The 14,380-nt window shown below is 50.5% G+C and overlaps 6 protein-coding genes across 6 annotated transcripts; 2 read left to right on the forward strand and 4 right to left on the reverse strand.

Moving 5' to 3' along the window:
• Nucleotides 1-4,449: 4,449 nt before the first annotated feature.
• Nucleotides 4,450-5,224, forward strand: MYCFIDRAFT_210522 (uncharacterized protein). Its single transcript, XM_007925579.1, has one exon. It carries the CDS (start codon nt 4,459-4,461, stop codon nt 4,888-4,890), a length of 432 nt encoding a protein of 143 aa, XP_007923770.1. The 5' UTR covers nt 4,450-4,458; the 3' UTR covers nt 4,891-5,224.
• Nucleotides 5,225-5,561: 337 nt separating this feature from the next.
• Nucleotides 5,562-6,575, reverse strand: MYCFIDRAFT_210523 (uncharacterized protein). The gene has a single exon (XM_007925580.1). The coding sequence runs from the start codon at nt 6,337-6,339 to the stop codon at nt 5,842-5,844; it is 498 nt and encodes a 165-aa protein (XP_007923771.1). The 5' UTR covers nt 6,340-6,575; the 3' UTR covers nt 5,562-5,841.
• Nucleotides 6,576-6,666: 91 nt separating this feature from the next.
• MYCFIDRAFT_194566 (uncharacterized protein) lies at nt 6,667-8,172 on the reverse strand (the record flags this gene model as incomplete). The annotated part of the gene is made up of 1 exon (XM_007925581.1): nt 6,667-8,172. The coding sequence occupies one exon, from the start codon at nt 8,170-8,172 to the stop codon at nt 6,667-6,669; it is 1,506 nt and encodes a 501-aa protein (XP_007923772.1).
• A 736-nt stretch (nt 8,173-8,908) lies between these two features.
• MYCFIDRAFT_114920 (uncharacterized protein) lies at nt 8,909-11,767 on the reverse strand (the record flags this gene model as incomplete). Its single annotated transcript, XM_007925582.1, has 2 exons — nt 8,909-10,874; nt 11,184-11,767. Coding segments are annotated over 2 exons (2,550 nt in total), but the record flags the coding sequence as incomplete, so codon positions are not given.
• A 439-nt stretch (nt 11,768-12,206) lies between these two features.
• MYCFIDRAFT_65275 (uncharacterized protein) lies at nt 12,207-12,761 on the forward strand (the record flags this gene model as incomplete). The annotated part of the gene is made up of 1 exon (XM_007924514.1): nt 12,207-12,761. The coding sequence occupies one exon, from the start codon at nt 12,207-12,209 to the stop codon at nt 12,759-12,761; it is 555 nt and encodes a 184-aa protein (XP_007922705.1).
• A 91-nt stretch (nt 12,762-12,852) lies between these two features.
• MYCFIDRAFT_43338 (uncharacterized protein) lies at nt 12,853-14,316 on the reverse strand (the record flags this gene model as incomplete). Its single annotated transcript, XM_007924307.1, has 3 exons — nt 12,853-13,503; nt 13,570-13,952; nt 13,998-14,316. 3 exons carry the CDS (start codon nt 14,314-14,316, stop codon nt 12,853-12,855), a joined length of 1,353 nt encoding a protein of 450 aa, XP_007922498.1.
• Between the last annotated feature and the right edge of the window lie 64 nt (nt 14,317-14,380).

Raw genomic sequence — 14,380 nt, forward strand, 5'->3', positions numbered from 1 at the left:
TTAGAATAGTTAACCTCGTACGCCGCTATAGAGGCAGATAGACTAGGAGATGTCGGCTTTAAAGGTTGCTATAGAGCATATATTCGGACAGATATCAAATCTATAGCGAATTAACTTAGTTAAGCAGAGGGCGGACTTATAGGCTATTAGGTCTATCTATCGAGCGTGCGTTCTTCTTACTAATTGCTATACCTACTATTATAGAAACTAGGTATCTATAGGTCGCATAGATCTACCGGTATTAGAAGAATACCTCTATTCGAGGGCAACTAATGCTTAAATTAGTAACGAGATTAGAGCCCTCGTTGCGACGGTTCTTCCGCTAGGATAGCAACCGCCGCGACTAGAGTAAGGTAATAAGGGCGATAAAGGAGATAGGTATACGTCGCCGGCGATAGAAGACGAGGGTAGCGATAGTAATAGTAATAGAAGAACGACGATAATGTCGAGAAGTCAAAGTATAGCTTTACAATTCTAACGGTATTCTTAGCACTCGCACTATAGGAGCGAGTATATTTCGAGCTATTAGTATATATCTAGAAAGTAGCGAAAATAGGTAACTAGAGCGTCTATGCGCGATTCTCGTAATGTCTCGGCGATGTTGTTAACCTATTACTAAGTAATAGTTATATACTACTAACCCTACCCCTCCTCCTATTTCCTAAATTTCTAGCAATAATCTCGCGATTAAGAGAACAATAAGGTAACGGCAGGAGCAACTAGTTCGCTAAATCGATACTAAAGAGCAATATTGCTAATAAATAAGTAGGGATTTGCTTTAACTAATCCTACAAAACGAACTCTATACTATAATAACTACTACCTACTCCTCCGAGTCGAAAAAGTCCTCGGGGACCTTAATATCGTCTACATTCTGATCCTAATCGTAGCGATCTAACTACCCTATCTGCTATAAGAAGCCTAGTTTCGGTAAGCGCTCGAATGGCTCTAGTATTAGTATCTTGCTCTTCCTGCGGTAGATAACCTATAATAGCACTCGAGTGTAATCCGGATATACACCTATTACCGTCTAGCTAATATTAGTAAGTTGCTAGTTAAGAGAGAGATAATAGCACTTATAATAGTAGTATTAAGGTGCTGTAATTCGTTCTTCTAACTATTAGTTAGGCCTCGAATATAGTACTAATTAAGGGCGGTTAGGCCTTCCTTAATCTTCTCGAAGTTAGCTTCTTAGCTATAGTAACAACAACAATAACGCCTACCTTCTCGAAGTGCGGTTTTAGCAATTCGTTTAGTTTCGAGAACGCTCTATTAATCGAGGCGTTATTATTACGCTTACGGCGGCGCAGTCGTATACGCTAAGTCGTCGACGGTATAGAAGGCGTAGGAGATTCTTCCGGTTTAGTAGAGGTCGCCTAAGAAGAGCTATTATTCAATCGACGTCGCTTCGAGCCTAACCTATCTATTAGACTATCGCGGATAACGACCTCCTTACGCCGAGCCGCCTCCTTCTATTCCTTTATCGCTACCTTGTCGAAGAGCTAAGGGTTTATACGTAGGGCGTGTTTAATAAAGAAGTCCTTCGCTTACGAGAGGTTATCGTTGCTAGGTGCTATACTAGTAGAGCGCTCTTTAGCGGCCTGTTCCTTTACCCTCTTAACTAACTTTACGTTATAGCTCTACCGGAAGCTAGAATTACTACTAAACTCCTTCTTACTATTAGCACGAGCCTACGCATTTACACGACCTCTAACAAGCCGATAGAAGTTAGTAATATTGCCCTTCTTATAGGTATACTTTATATTATTTATTTGCTAGAAGACAACTAACTCTATTCGAGCCGATAGCTTGCCTAGCTTTAATAGGTAAGCTATATTACTGCCCTTCTAAGACAGTGTTTCTACGGTCTTAATTAATAGCGAAGGTCTAGGTAATAGAGATAGCCGCAATTGACTTACTAGAGTAGTTAGTAGCGGCATAGATAATAATAGAGAGGCGTATTTACTAGATCTAGTCGCTATATCGATAACTCTAGGTAGTAGGTAGGGGGAGGGGAGATAGCGACCTACGAAGGTATTGCGGAAGGCTATAATAATCTCGATTCGCTAATAAATTAGTAGGATAGGAAGACGAGCGATCTACTACCTGCCTTCGAGTCCTCTAGCCGCCTTATTACTATCCCTCCGAGTCCCTTACGAAGCCCGATTTCTACTCGAATTTTCTATCTAACAACGTTACCTTCTATACTATTATATACTATCTATATTATTCGTACGACCTTAACTATTATTAAGAGCTTGTAATATATTACAATAGACATACTGCTAGTAGTATAGAGTCTCCGAAGGTGTTATTTAGTATACTATAGAGCGATCGATAGAAGGTTTAATATTATAGGGGAAGGTAGTTACTATCGCTAAGGCTACTATACCGCTTCTATATCTACCTCCTTTAGCAATAGACTCATTGCATTACGACCTACGGCATTACAATCGATTGGCTATATATAATATAGTGGATACAGTGGATACAGGTGGTGAACCATTAGTCAGAAGTTGTTGTCGGAGGTGGACAGCGACACCTCCTGCTAAAGGTCTCTAACGAAGATGCAGCCGCCCGGCGGCCAGAAACCAGCGTGATTAGAAGCAGACTGCACTGCAGCCATTGACCGCTTTCTGCGCGTCCGCGTCCGCGTCCGCGAGTGACAGGAACATCATTATTGAGCCAATGCACGCGAGAAGACCGTGTTGCTGGAAAATGCGATTCCCAGCCACGAGTCGAATAAAGCAGCCAAATTGAAAAGAGTCAAAAGACACGCCAAACACGCGGTGACGCAGAACCCCACACATGAAAGTTTGTGTCAATGCTCGGTATTGGGACGAGCCTCTCGAGAAAGTGATGACGGGCGTGTTTTTTGCAATGTTTAGGGAATAGACGACTAGATCAAGAATCCCACATTTTTCCATTGCTCTGAACAAGTCCACTGAGCTTGTTGGCTTTGCAGACGTGTTTCTGCTGACCGTTGATGCCGCCAGGATCGCCTAAACCTCGCTCTGCACACGGTCATAGCGCCAGCGCGTCTCGTGTGGACCAAAGCTTCCACTTCAACTCGGCATTGAATCCTGCATTCTTCACCACGGTCGCTGACCACAGGCCTTCTACCTCCTCTCTACGCCGTCTTCTCCTATCTGTGTACGATGGACATCGCGTCTGGCCACTAGTCACTCACTTCAACTCCATCTACACGTCTCTACGCGCCAATATAAGGCGGGGCACCACGCACCTCAGCCTCGAAAATCTGCAGCATCTGCACCTTCGACGTGACGAGGTCTCGCGTTCCTACAGTCTGCATACATCATGGACGACCTACCGGATACTGGCAAACAGACATTGCCAGCCAAAGAGACGAATGGAGCTCCCAAACTACGTCCATCTCTCTTGCCGCCCTTCGAGCCATTCTCTCCCTTCTCAAGCTCACCCCCTCTTCCACGCCCGGCCAAACGCAAGTTCGACGAGACATTGGATGACCGAAAGTATTATCCCACTCCAGTGCCGACATCTTCAACGGGCATATTGCCGTCCTCGCCGCCAGCGCGTTTGACGCGTCCTGCACTGCTGCGTGCCGTGTCTGCTCTCTCAGAACGCGCTCCACTAGGCGATGTGCCATCACTCAACCTTCCGCGTAACGGCGAGCCTGTTCTCATGGGACGCTCAAGCAACTCTTCAGACTATCAGCTATCTGCCAATCGTCACATTTCACGCGTCCACGTGCGTGCCACCTATTTCCTTCCAGACGAGCTATATCCGCAGGGGAAGGTGGAGGTGGAGTGCATGGGCTGGAATGGAGCAAAAATACATTGCCGTGGAGAAATTAGAGATTTGGAGAAGGGTGAGACATTCGTGTCGGGCAAGCCTGAGGCACAGCTTATCGTCGACGTGCAAGATACGCGTGTCATGCTTGTGTGGCCGAAGGAGGAGTCGCAGGATCCGCCGTCAGTGGAGTCGAGGTCGCCATGGGCCCAAGAATCACCAGCACGTACACGACGTGTCCCAGCCGCCCAATTTGGATCTAGTCCTCCCGTCATGCTGCCGCCGCAACCTGCATCTCCTGTATCGCCATCGCCAGGTCTGAACGGCCTCCACTTCAACGTAGACCAGACTTTCAAGTCCACATTCCGCGCTGACTCTGACGAGCCAGTGCAAGTGTACCAGGACCACGACTCCGAGGAAGATGCTCCTCATGATCCAACGCCAGAGCCAGAGGCTCCAAGCTGTGACCGCGAAACAACACCAACACCCAGGCGTGTCGTATCCGCGCCAAAAGACTTGCAAAAGTCAATTGCTAGCTTTGCATCCGAGCAGGAGGAATTCTCCGAGCACGATGAAGAGAACGATCCCATCGTTCACTCATTCGGCCCATTCGGCGAGAACCTCATGTCACGCTTCGAATCTTTCCAGTCGACCTCGCCTGAGCGTAAGCGTAAGCCACTAAAGGCCATGGCTTCACCAGCCCGCAGCTTTTCGGCACCGGCTCTCAACCTGAGCCCGGTCAAGAACCATGTCATCAACCAGCTGGCCTTCTCGCGCATCCATTCGCTGCCGCTGTCCACTATTCACAGCAACCTTCCTGCCGAGCTGCGAGGTGCCATGGTCAAGCCATCTGATAATGAGAACCAGAAAGTGCTCACCACAGGAGAGCTCAAGACTCTGCTTGATGACATTCCATGCGTTGGCGAGATCCGCCGTGAAGGCAAAGATGCCGCCGGCAAGCTGCTCGAGAGCGAATTCTACTATGTTCCTGAGATGGACACAGATGTCAATCGTCGTGACACAGTGACGCATAGTCTGGGTAAAACCAGCATTCGCGCTGCTCGAAAGCAGCACAAGGTATGTCGTGAGCCTCCACATCATTCGACCAACATAGACTGACATGCTTCACAGCAATACTACTGGAAGCGCCCACGCTTCTGAATGTCAAGAGCATCCTTCCAGCACGAGCGCATCACCGCGCATGTCAGAAAACATCGATACCATGATCGTCCTTTCCCGTTCCGTTCTGTTTGGTTGGATTCGGATTCCCATTACTGCATAGCGACACCGTTGGTTAACATGGTGGCCAACGATTCCCCTTGGGCGTGTTTCTTCATCGCATTTCGACGGCGTTTCGGGTCGCTTCGCGGCGGTGAGAGGTTTCCGTACATGGTCTGCGCGATGCAGGGTTTGTTTCGATTTATGGCACGACATCAGGAATGGAGGCATCAGGCGTCTGCTGTATGCTATGAGATGCTCGATGATGTAGAAGTCGGGAGCGGAAGCTATACCTAAGAAGAAATGAAAGTTGCGATGTTTTGATTGCAGTCTCTCGATACCCTGCAATCATGTGAGACCAGGGTAACGTGTCAGCGAGATGACGTTGCTCCACTCACTCGCAACCCCCACCAGTTTTCGTGGAGGGGCACACGCTAGTGCGGAATCACCCGCGCTAGTGTGAAAAGCCCAACAGCCAATCAGTATCCATACCTGACTCGCAGCAAACCATACTCTTGGCACATTGATTCGAAGCAGGAACCGAAGCATCTCTCTTATCTACCTCCCCTTCACACCACTATAATACTCTGGATAACTCTGCTTATACCCCAAACCAAACCTCCCAAAATACGCCACCGCGATCAGCAACACCCAACTCAAATACACCCCCAAAACCTCTGCTCCAGGAATCCACCCCGGCAAAGGAATCGCAAGAGGCGTATCTGCAGAGTGTAGGAATACAAAGAGTTGGAAAATCGAAGGGGGGACTTTGGCGCGTTTGCAGTCGTTGAGGTATCTATCATAATCAGCGTTAGCGAGGTGGTGCAAGAACATCAGGTCGGTGAGGTAAATTTACCCGAAAAAATTTCGAAAGAAGCGCTGTTCATTTTCATAATCTTCGGGATCGAGTTGGATGTTGATTGCCAGGGGGTCTGTTTTCGAAGCGTTTTCGAAGCGATGGTAGCGTTTGGGACCGAGGGTTGCGGAAGTTTTGGATCCTGGGTTGGAGGATAAGATCAGGGTGGGTTTGGTGTCGAGGCCGAAGAAGAGGTGGGCTGTTCCTGAGATGACTTGGAAGTGTTCGGTCTGGGAAACATATGGGGTTAGGGGTTTGTATGTGAGGAGGAGAGGGATATTGTGATTTACTTGGTAGATGTGGTAGTGGAATGGTGGTTGGATGATTGAGGGGCCTTCTTTTGGGTCTGTTGGGGGGATTGTGTGGGTCATCATGTACTTGGAGCCTTTGCTGTGGTATTGGACGGAGGAGGTGTTGTTTTCGTAGATTGTTAGGTCTTTGTCTGCTTGGTGCAGCTTGGGTGGGTGAGGAGCTCGGAGGAATGAGAGGGCCATGTTTGCTGAGAGGAAGGAAGGGTTGCCTAGTGAGGATGTTGTTTGAGAATTCCAGTCAGTGTTGTTGTTGTTGTGAGGTTCAAGGTGAGGGATTGTTGTGAGGTTCAGATGTTCCAGCACAGCTCATGTGGAGCTACCTAGTACTGATCGATAGGCAAGGCATTGGAGATGGTGCTCGGCCCGGGGATGACGTTACCCATGTACACTTCTACTCACACAAGTAACCTCTGTCGATCAATATTGCCTGGCCTGAACTGAGAGATTGTAGGAAGGAGACAGACCGCACCCTCTCCTGCAGAAGCCCGACAACAACTCTTTCGGACAGCTCTACTCAACATTCAACCAATATCGAATCTCAAACCCCTCCTTGACAGGATACTTCCTATCCTCCTCCCTCAATGGCAACAACCAGAACTCCTCCCCATTCCACGTGAAACAAGGCTTCCCCTCCTCCACACACTTCTTACAAGCAAATTTGCCCTCACAACCCGGGTACCAGCTCATCCTACCCGTCTTACTCGTCAACTTGGTTGTAACACAAGGAGGAAGCGTCGGTCTGTACTGAGCCTTCTCGAACTCGAATTCCCAAGCCTCGCCCTTCGCTTCTTCCCAAGCATCGTAACATCTCTGAATTCTTTCCCACAGGTCGTCGCATTCGTCTTTGAGCTGTTCTTGCGAGTCGAAAGCTTCGATGTCACCTTCTGGAAGATGAGAGGTGACGGCTTGGAATTCGAACTTGTCTTTGACTGGAAAGTCGGTGCATGTTAGACGAGGACGTTTATTTGGAACGTCTTCCGCGTCTGACTCTTCCTTTAAGGTAAAGTCTTTGTCGCCGTTGAGATCTTCGGCATCGTCCCCTTCATCGTCGTCGTTTCCATGGTCGTCTTCCTCTGATTCCGAGGAGCTGGAGGAGGCCGCAGAGGGACTACGGCTCTTCCGATTCTTGACAGACTTTGGCGATTGGGAAGAGATGCAGGCTTTTGATGGTGTTTCGGCTTTCACGGGCACAGAAGGCTCCACGGAGATGTGCCGGCTCCCGCCTTTGGTAGACCCTGGTGATTGAGAAGTCACGGAACATTTTGAATGTGATTTCCGTTTCATAGGCACAGTCTGGCTTCGACTTGGTCGATTTTGGACGCGGACTGTATCTGCAGGAGTTACAGGCCTGACTTCTCGAGGAGAGGGATCTGGCAACGGGAGCATTGGTGGCGACGGCGGCGGCACTGGTCTCATATGACGATCAGCAGACATGGAAGATTGCCTCTCCCTCTTGACATAGGGAACAGACTCTTCATCGTCTTGATCCTCTTCGATATGCCTGAGCTTCTCGCCGGATGTTTCAGGAAAGTTCCGAAGTCTGGCATTTTCTTTCTTCTCAGCTTGGAATTGCTTCTGAAGAGACGCAAATGCAGTACGAAGCCGCTTCAGCTCGTTCTGCTCAGTCGGAGTCATTCCAGTTGCTGGTGAGCTGTAGCCGGAGTCAGGTCGATAGGACGGCTCGCAAGATTCGGCCACTTCTCTCAGGAGGTCATCGCGCTTTCGTACATCGCCTTGCAGGTCTAAAATCTGCCTTCTGAGATCTGATTCGATCTCGGCGAACTTCTGAGCAAGCGTCTTCAAGTTGTCTTCGGCAGTGGCGGCAGCTGTCTCTGCACTCAGTAATTCGTTCTTGAGATCTGCATTGTGTCGTTGCAGGGCACTGGTGCTGGTTCTACGGCCGCTGCCACCTCCTGAGGCCGAAGTCAATGCATTCTGGAGACGAGCATTGACCTGTGTGAGCTCATCGTCTTTTTGTGCGAGCAGTGACTGCAGCTCCAGATTGCGCGAGTTCATTTCATTGACTTGCTGCAGCAGTCGGGTGTGAAATTGAGCATGGTAGGCCATCTCGCTTAATGTGCGAAGTCTTTTTGGTGCTGGATTCTCAGAAGCGTTGAATGGGGAGTTCGGTGGTCGAAGCAACCTCAAGAAGATGAATGCGAAGTAATGGTCGATGGGACAAAGGGTTACGGAGACAGAGAACGATTTTGGCTAGTTTCGTCTCGAACATGCGTAGAATGCCAAACATACATCTTCACTCCAATGCCCGAAGAGCAGCGAAGTCGAAGTAAGGCAACGTGCTCGGGGCTATTCGGGACGATGACTTTGGCTTTTGGGAATTCTTCCGGCTTGGATCGTCAAGAAGCCTTGCAGGTCTTCGAAGTGAAGTGCGCACTGATCTTGTTTGATGCATGTCGCATCTGAGTACAAATCTGCAGGTACCCGATGCAGCTCGGGGTCTGGAGGATGCAGCCATTCAAAGGTACATGTAACGTACCACAGTCCAATGATCGCCAGGCAGAGATGTAATATGTATGGGAAATCTTCTCTTCATCATGACCAAACATGGTAAGCATTGTATTACTCTACATGTTAGCATCTCAGCAAATGGTATCACTCCCCAACACCTCGCTTCGTAAGCCTTATTAGCAATAGTGTCTATAAATAATTTTCACACACCTTAGCCATTTCGTTCCATGTCCTTCCATGATTCATCAAGAGATGCCTAGTATTTCATGCTGTCTGTTGGTAAAGCCGCCTTCAATGTCCTCGGGAGCCGCTGCAAAGACTCATGTGCTTCCCACCGCATTTGCTGGGCCTCTGCCTTTTTGCCGCATCTCTCCAACGTCTCAGCATACATTCCATCCGCAACTGCCGTCCAGAGCTTATCTTGAGATTTCAGTGCGAGCGTACGCCCAGCTTTCGCCGATTTCTCAGCCTGATCGCCAACAATGTTGTGGAAGAATGAATCTGTCATGATGTTCATGACCATGCAGAGGAGCTGACTGCTGCCGATTGCCTTGGCGGCAAGTACTGCGCGTTGGAGACACCCCTTCGTTATGAGAATGGCACTCTCGGTCGCGCTTGACGACGATGTCGCTTTCATGATGAAGAATGCTGCTTCCATCGCCTTGCTTCCATGTTCGTTACCGGAGCTGTTAGAAACGACAACGCAGAAAGGCTCGATCCTTTGCAGCAGTTGGTCGGCCTCGCCATCTTGACCAGACCCACGCATGATCAATATGCTATTCGCGGCAGCAAGCAATTTGATAGGATCCACACTTGTCGCTCCTGGCTTTGCATCGGGCGCGGCCACAAAAGCCAAGTCTGGACCACGGTAGAGAAGAAGAGCGCCCGGTAGATCGCCCAAGCCATGCTTGCAAAGGGCTTGCAGATACGCCATCAATGTTGTGAGATGCTGGTCGGGATCCGCTCCAAACTCTGCGAGATCTCTTCGCAAAGCCTCGAGGCCCTTTGTCGCAACTTCCCAATCGGAGCGTCCACAACAAGCAAACACAACATACAGTCGGCACATGATTCGGAGTTTCAGCTGGTTCTGGTATTTGGTGCACACTGCTGATAAGGACTGAGGTGCCAAGTCGAGCTTGAGCTTACTCAACTTAATACCCTCTCCCAAGAAGGTTTCTGCCTTCTGTTCATTGCTAGTGTTCTTGTTCGACACCGCAAGTCCACTCAGTAGGAAGCCGAAAGAGTACATCTGCATCTTTGTCAACCAGGAGAAATGGAGCGTCACCTCGCCTTCCTTGGTCTGTCTCATGATACCGCCGGTCTCTGCGTCCATGTCGATGTCCCTCTTGACGCCGAGAGGTAGGTGGAGGGCGCCATCCGTACTCCAATAAGGATCGCGAGTGATGGCATCCATGTTCTCTTGCATGTCCGTCATTTTCTTCTGAGACATCTCATAGCTGTATCGTCCTAGCGTGCAGGCCAGATCGATACAGTCCAGTAAGGCCCTGATCTGTGGCATTGAAGTCATCGCCGGCGTCAGTTGGTACGTTCTGGCCGCAGCTAGAGCACGCAATGCCAGATCGATGCTGTCAGCATGTCGAGACTTGAGATGGACCAAGGCTTCGAGCGTTGCGGCCACGATCTCAACAGCATGGTGGTAGTTGCGAGAAGCTACTTCCGCGATGGCTGTTAGATTTCTCAGCATTGCTGGGGTCTCACGCTGGCTGTCGGGAACCAGCAGTCCAAACGACACGCGCAGAAAGCGGAAGGCGTAAATCCAATGCGAGGACTGAAGCTTCTCTGTCTCGGCAACAAACTTGTCGACCATGGTCATGGCAGCCTTGTGCTTACCGCTCTTGAACACAATCCTCGCCTGAAGATGCTGCATGGCGTACTTGAGATCAGACAGCCTGGCGCGCTCACAAACCGGAATGCCCTTGCTCAAAGTCTCTTCCGCCTCCCAGTCATTGTCAGTCTCCTCGAAAAGAAGGCTGGCCAGGCGAAGGCGTACGCGGGCTTCCTTGCGTTTGTCTGGAATAGCATAGTTCTTGAGAACCGTATCCAGACAACCCATGCCCGTGGAGAGAAGGGTTTGGTATTCTTCGAGAGCCTCGACCGACACATCCGAGCCTGCGAGAGAACAGCTCATTGAGTATGCGGCCTTGGTGTACTCATCCGCGAGGGACAGCAGAATCGAGTGATAGTTCAAATGAGAAGCAGGCGTCGGGGTTGATGGCACATGAGATGATCTCAGATCAGTCAGAGGAGATGGCGATGGAGGTGGTTGTTTCGGCTGCGCCGTTGGAGTATGATGATGTGTTCGTGGCGGAACTTGCTTGATGTGGTGCTTGTTCTCAGCATTCTGAGGTTGTGCATCTGTATCACAGGCTACAAGTGCTATTCCCTCGTTCGGTCGTCTTCGCTTCGGTGCTGGCGCCATTGCGTCTTCTTCTTCGTATTGAATCTGATCTGGAGAATGCGCGCGTTGTACGGAAATGTGGGGCTGCGCGACTCGTTGCTTCACAACTGCAGGGCCGGATGGAGCATTACTTGACAACGGCGAGGCCTGAGCTGGTCTATTCACTTGTGGCGCCCGAGTGGCCTGCGATTCTACCCGTTGTGGAACTGTTCTCAGCTTCTGAGCTGGGAGAGACGGTCTTTGTTCCGCTGGTCTCTGCTGCATAGATGGCTGAGGCATGTGAGGCGGACCCTGCGTCTGTATAGGCGATGATCGTCTAGCATCTCCTGGAATTTGAGGTCGATACTGAGACGATTGCGATGTCGACCGCTGCACGTGCGAGGACTGTGGTGGAGGCCGCTGTGGTTGCTGCGGTTGATGACTCCTTTGCTGATGAGATTGGGGTGGTGAATGTCTGACGGGAGGTCCCGAATGCGAGTGGAGCGATGCCTCATAGCCGGGGGCAAGTGAAGTGTTCCATTGCGGGTGCGGAACAGCTTGCGTCGGAGGAGCCGGGGGTGTTTGCCCCGGCGGTTGTGCAGGTTGTTGTCTCTGCTGGGCAATGTATGCTTGAGGTGGCGGCTGGTAGTACTGCAATGGATCTGGCGAATAGTGGGCCTGTGGCAGACTTGTCTGCTGTGGAGGAGGCGACAGATACGGCGTTTGCTGCTGGTAGAAAGACTGCGGCGCATGCGTGTCGTGGGGGTCGTGTTGCTGCGGCGTCATATGCGCAGTGTGGCCTTGGCCTTGATTGGAGTATGCCTGTGGCGGTCGTGCCTGCCCATTATTGTGCTGGTGCTGATATTGCATGTATCCCGGAGGAGGCACGTAGCCTCCCGGTCCTTGGTAAGGCATGTTCGCAATGCTCCTAGAGCGTGATACATGCTACCCTATTGAATCCGCATCCGGACCGCCTCATTAGACATATCTCAGCCTCGCCTGCAGAAGCTGTCTCAGGAATGGGAGGTGTGGTGTCGGGGGCTCACGCGCTCCTGCCTTGCCGAGACGCGCCTGATTCGCGCGGAAACAGCTCCGTCGGAGATCAACTTTAATTTTTGCCGACCCTGCAATTCTAGATTTCGAGATTTCGAGCTCGATTTCACATTCTCCATCCTTCACGACCATGGCTCCGCTCGCGTCGGGGAAGACTGCAGGCAAGCGCTCTGCGAAGCCTGCAGCATCAAGCTCGTCGAAGCCAAAGAGCAAAAGCGCTCCTAAGCCGAAACCCACAGAACACAAGCCAAAGCCCAACACCAAAGGCAAGAAAAAGCTACCACCACACAAGCGTTATACCGAGAAGGAGCTGAAGGTGCCTCGGCTCAATGGAATACGACCAGCTGGTGTTCAAAAACCGCCAAATGCCAAGAAGGGGAAAACTTTTGTTGACGACAAGGAGAGCATGAATGCCATTATGGCCATGGTCATGGCCGAGAAAGAAGGCAACATTGAAAGCAAAATCATGCGCGCCAGGCAGATGGAGGAAGTGAGAGAAGCCAGAAGACTCGAGGCGGAGAACCGAGCAGGAGAGAAGAGGCAGAAGATGGACGATCGTAAGCAGGATATCAAGAACAGCAAGAAGAGAAGGCGATCGGACGGAGACACAGCTGCGGCGCAAAGCGAGCCGAAGCAAGACGAGGTGGCCAAGAAGAGCAAGAAGAAGCGTGTGAGCTTTGGGTGAGGCTCTTCTACATGCTGTAAATTCTACGGTGTATTCTGATTCTCTATTCCAACGCCGCGCTATGCATCAATAGGGCAGCCAGCATGATCGACTACTGCGCGCCGCCGGGGAGATGCGACTTTCTTCGCATGGGTGAGAAGGTGAAAGGCGTCTGATGGCCACCATGCGGACCTTTCTGGTCCCAAAGTTCAGGTGCCTCAGTCTTGCTGAAATCGACCTCCCTCATGGCGTTGAGGAAGCCAAAGGCAGGCTTCATATGCCATCTTCCACCGCCCAGCTCAAACCAACTCAGGTGCCCACCTCCGTTGGTTGCGCACATTACTACATATGGATTCTGTCGGATCTCCTCGTATGGCACAGCCGCATCGTTTGCAATCGGATCGTCCGTTGCATGGATTGCCAAAACTGGAATGCGCATCGCCAGCACGCTATCAGCACTACTGGCATCTCGATAATATGCACCCTCAGTCGGATAGCCCCAGCTTGCGCATTGGACTGCTCGATCGAACTCATGGAGATACTTGAGCTTGTGAATCTCGTCAGACTTGATGGCCTTGTTTTTCGTGAGCTGCTCGGCATGAGTGTCGAAGAGTTTGAGCATGTTGCGACCCATGGCTTTGCTGTAAATATTCAACCCAATCCATGTTCGCTGGAGCATTGTATTGCTGATTTCCAGTTTCCATGGATTGCTGACGATCACGGCTGAGCTCAAGAGGCAATCTGATCCTTCCTCGCCAATATACTAGACAGAGAAGGAAGATCTTAGCAATGATTCCAAGTTCGTACTCTTAATCTGTACTCTACCTACATTCGTGAGTATGTTAGCGCCGAGCGAATACCCAATTCCAAAAATCGGTCGCTTCGGCCAAGTCTTTCTTGCCCATTTGACAACTTGCCTCACGTCCCATGTCGCACGAGCATTATAAAGAATACTCGTCGTGATCTTACTGCCCGCACAACCTCTCGAGTTGACAACCAGAGCTTCCCACTCGCCACCAGAAATCCCTCCAGCTTTATCTCCAGCGGACGAGTACCTCACGAGTGGCTCCAGAACATGTCGAAGATACGTCTCATAAGACCCACCAGATAGACCATGCAAAGTGACGAGCAAAGGCTTCGTATCCTCAGATCCAAGATCCTGGAATTCCTCGTTCGTGAAATATGTCGTCCGAGGTGGCAGTGAAGTATGTCCTACCCCGACTGGATCCTCTCGAAGACCTATGTCTTCTGGCCCACCATCCCCAGCGGAAGTTTTGGTGGACTCCTCTGGTGGTTTCACGACAAAGTCGACGGTGAAATGGCCTTTAAAGCCTTCGTCTTCTTGCTCGAAGACTCGGCGTTTGTAGTGGATCGCCGGACCAGCAGACTTCACCGCCGTCCAAGCAGTTTGCAGATGGCCATTGAAGAGGAATGGGTTCAAATTGCAAGGTGGGATCACATCTTTGCAGATCTCTGGCAGAGCTCTTTTTGGTCCATCTCGAATTTGGAGAAGAAGGGGATCTTCACTGTGGGTGTAAGTCGTCGTGCAGGAGCCTGGATACCACGAGAACGCCATCGCTCACCGAGAAGGGTAAGAGTGAAGAGAGAGTGATGATGGAAGGAATCTTGAAAAGTGTCAA

This window comes from Pseudocercospora fijiensis (assembly GCF_000340215.1).
Source record: "Pseudocercospora fijiensis CIRAD86 unplaced genomic scaffold MYCFIscaffold_2, whole genome shotgun sequence".
In the NCBI taxonomy this organism is placed as follows: Eukaryota; Fungi; Ascomycota; class Dothideomycetes; order Mycosphaerellales; family Mycosphaerellaceae; genus Pseudocercospora; species Pseudocercospora fijiensis.

What these genes read in the sequence shown, in the direction of transcription:
- MYCFIDRAFT_210522 (XM_007925579.1), top strand. Translation starts at nt 4,459, where the DNA reads ATGGCTTCACCAGCCCGCAGCTTTTCGGCACCGGCTCTCAACCTGAGC.
- MYCFIDRAFT_210523 (XM_007925580.1), bottom strand. Translation starts at nt 6,339, where the DNA reads ATGGCCCTCTCATTCCTCCGAGCTCCTCACCCACCCAAGCTGCACCAA.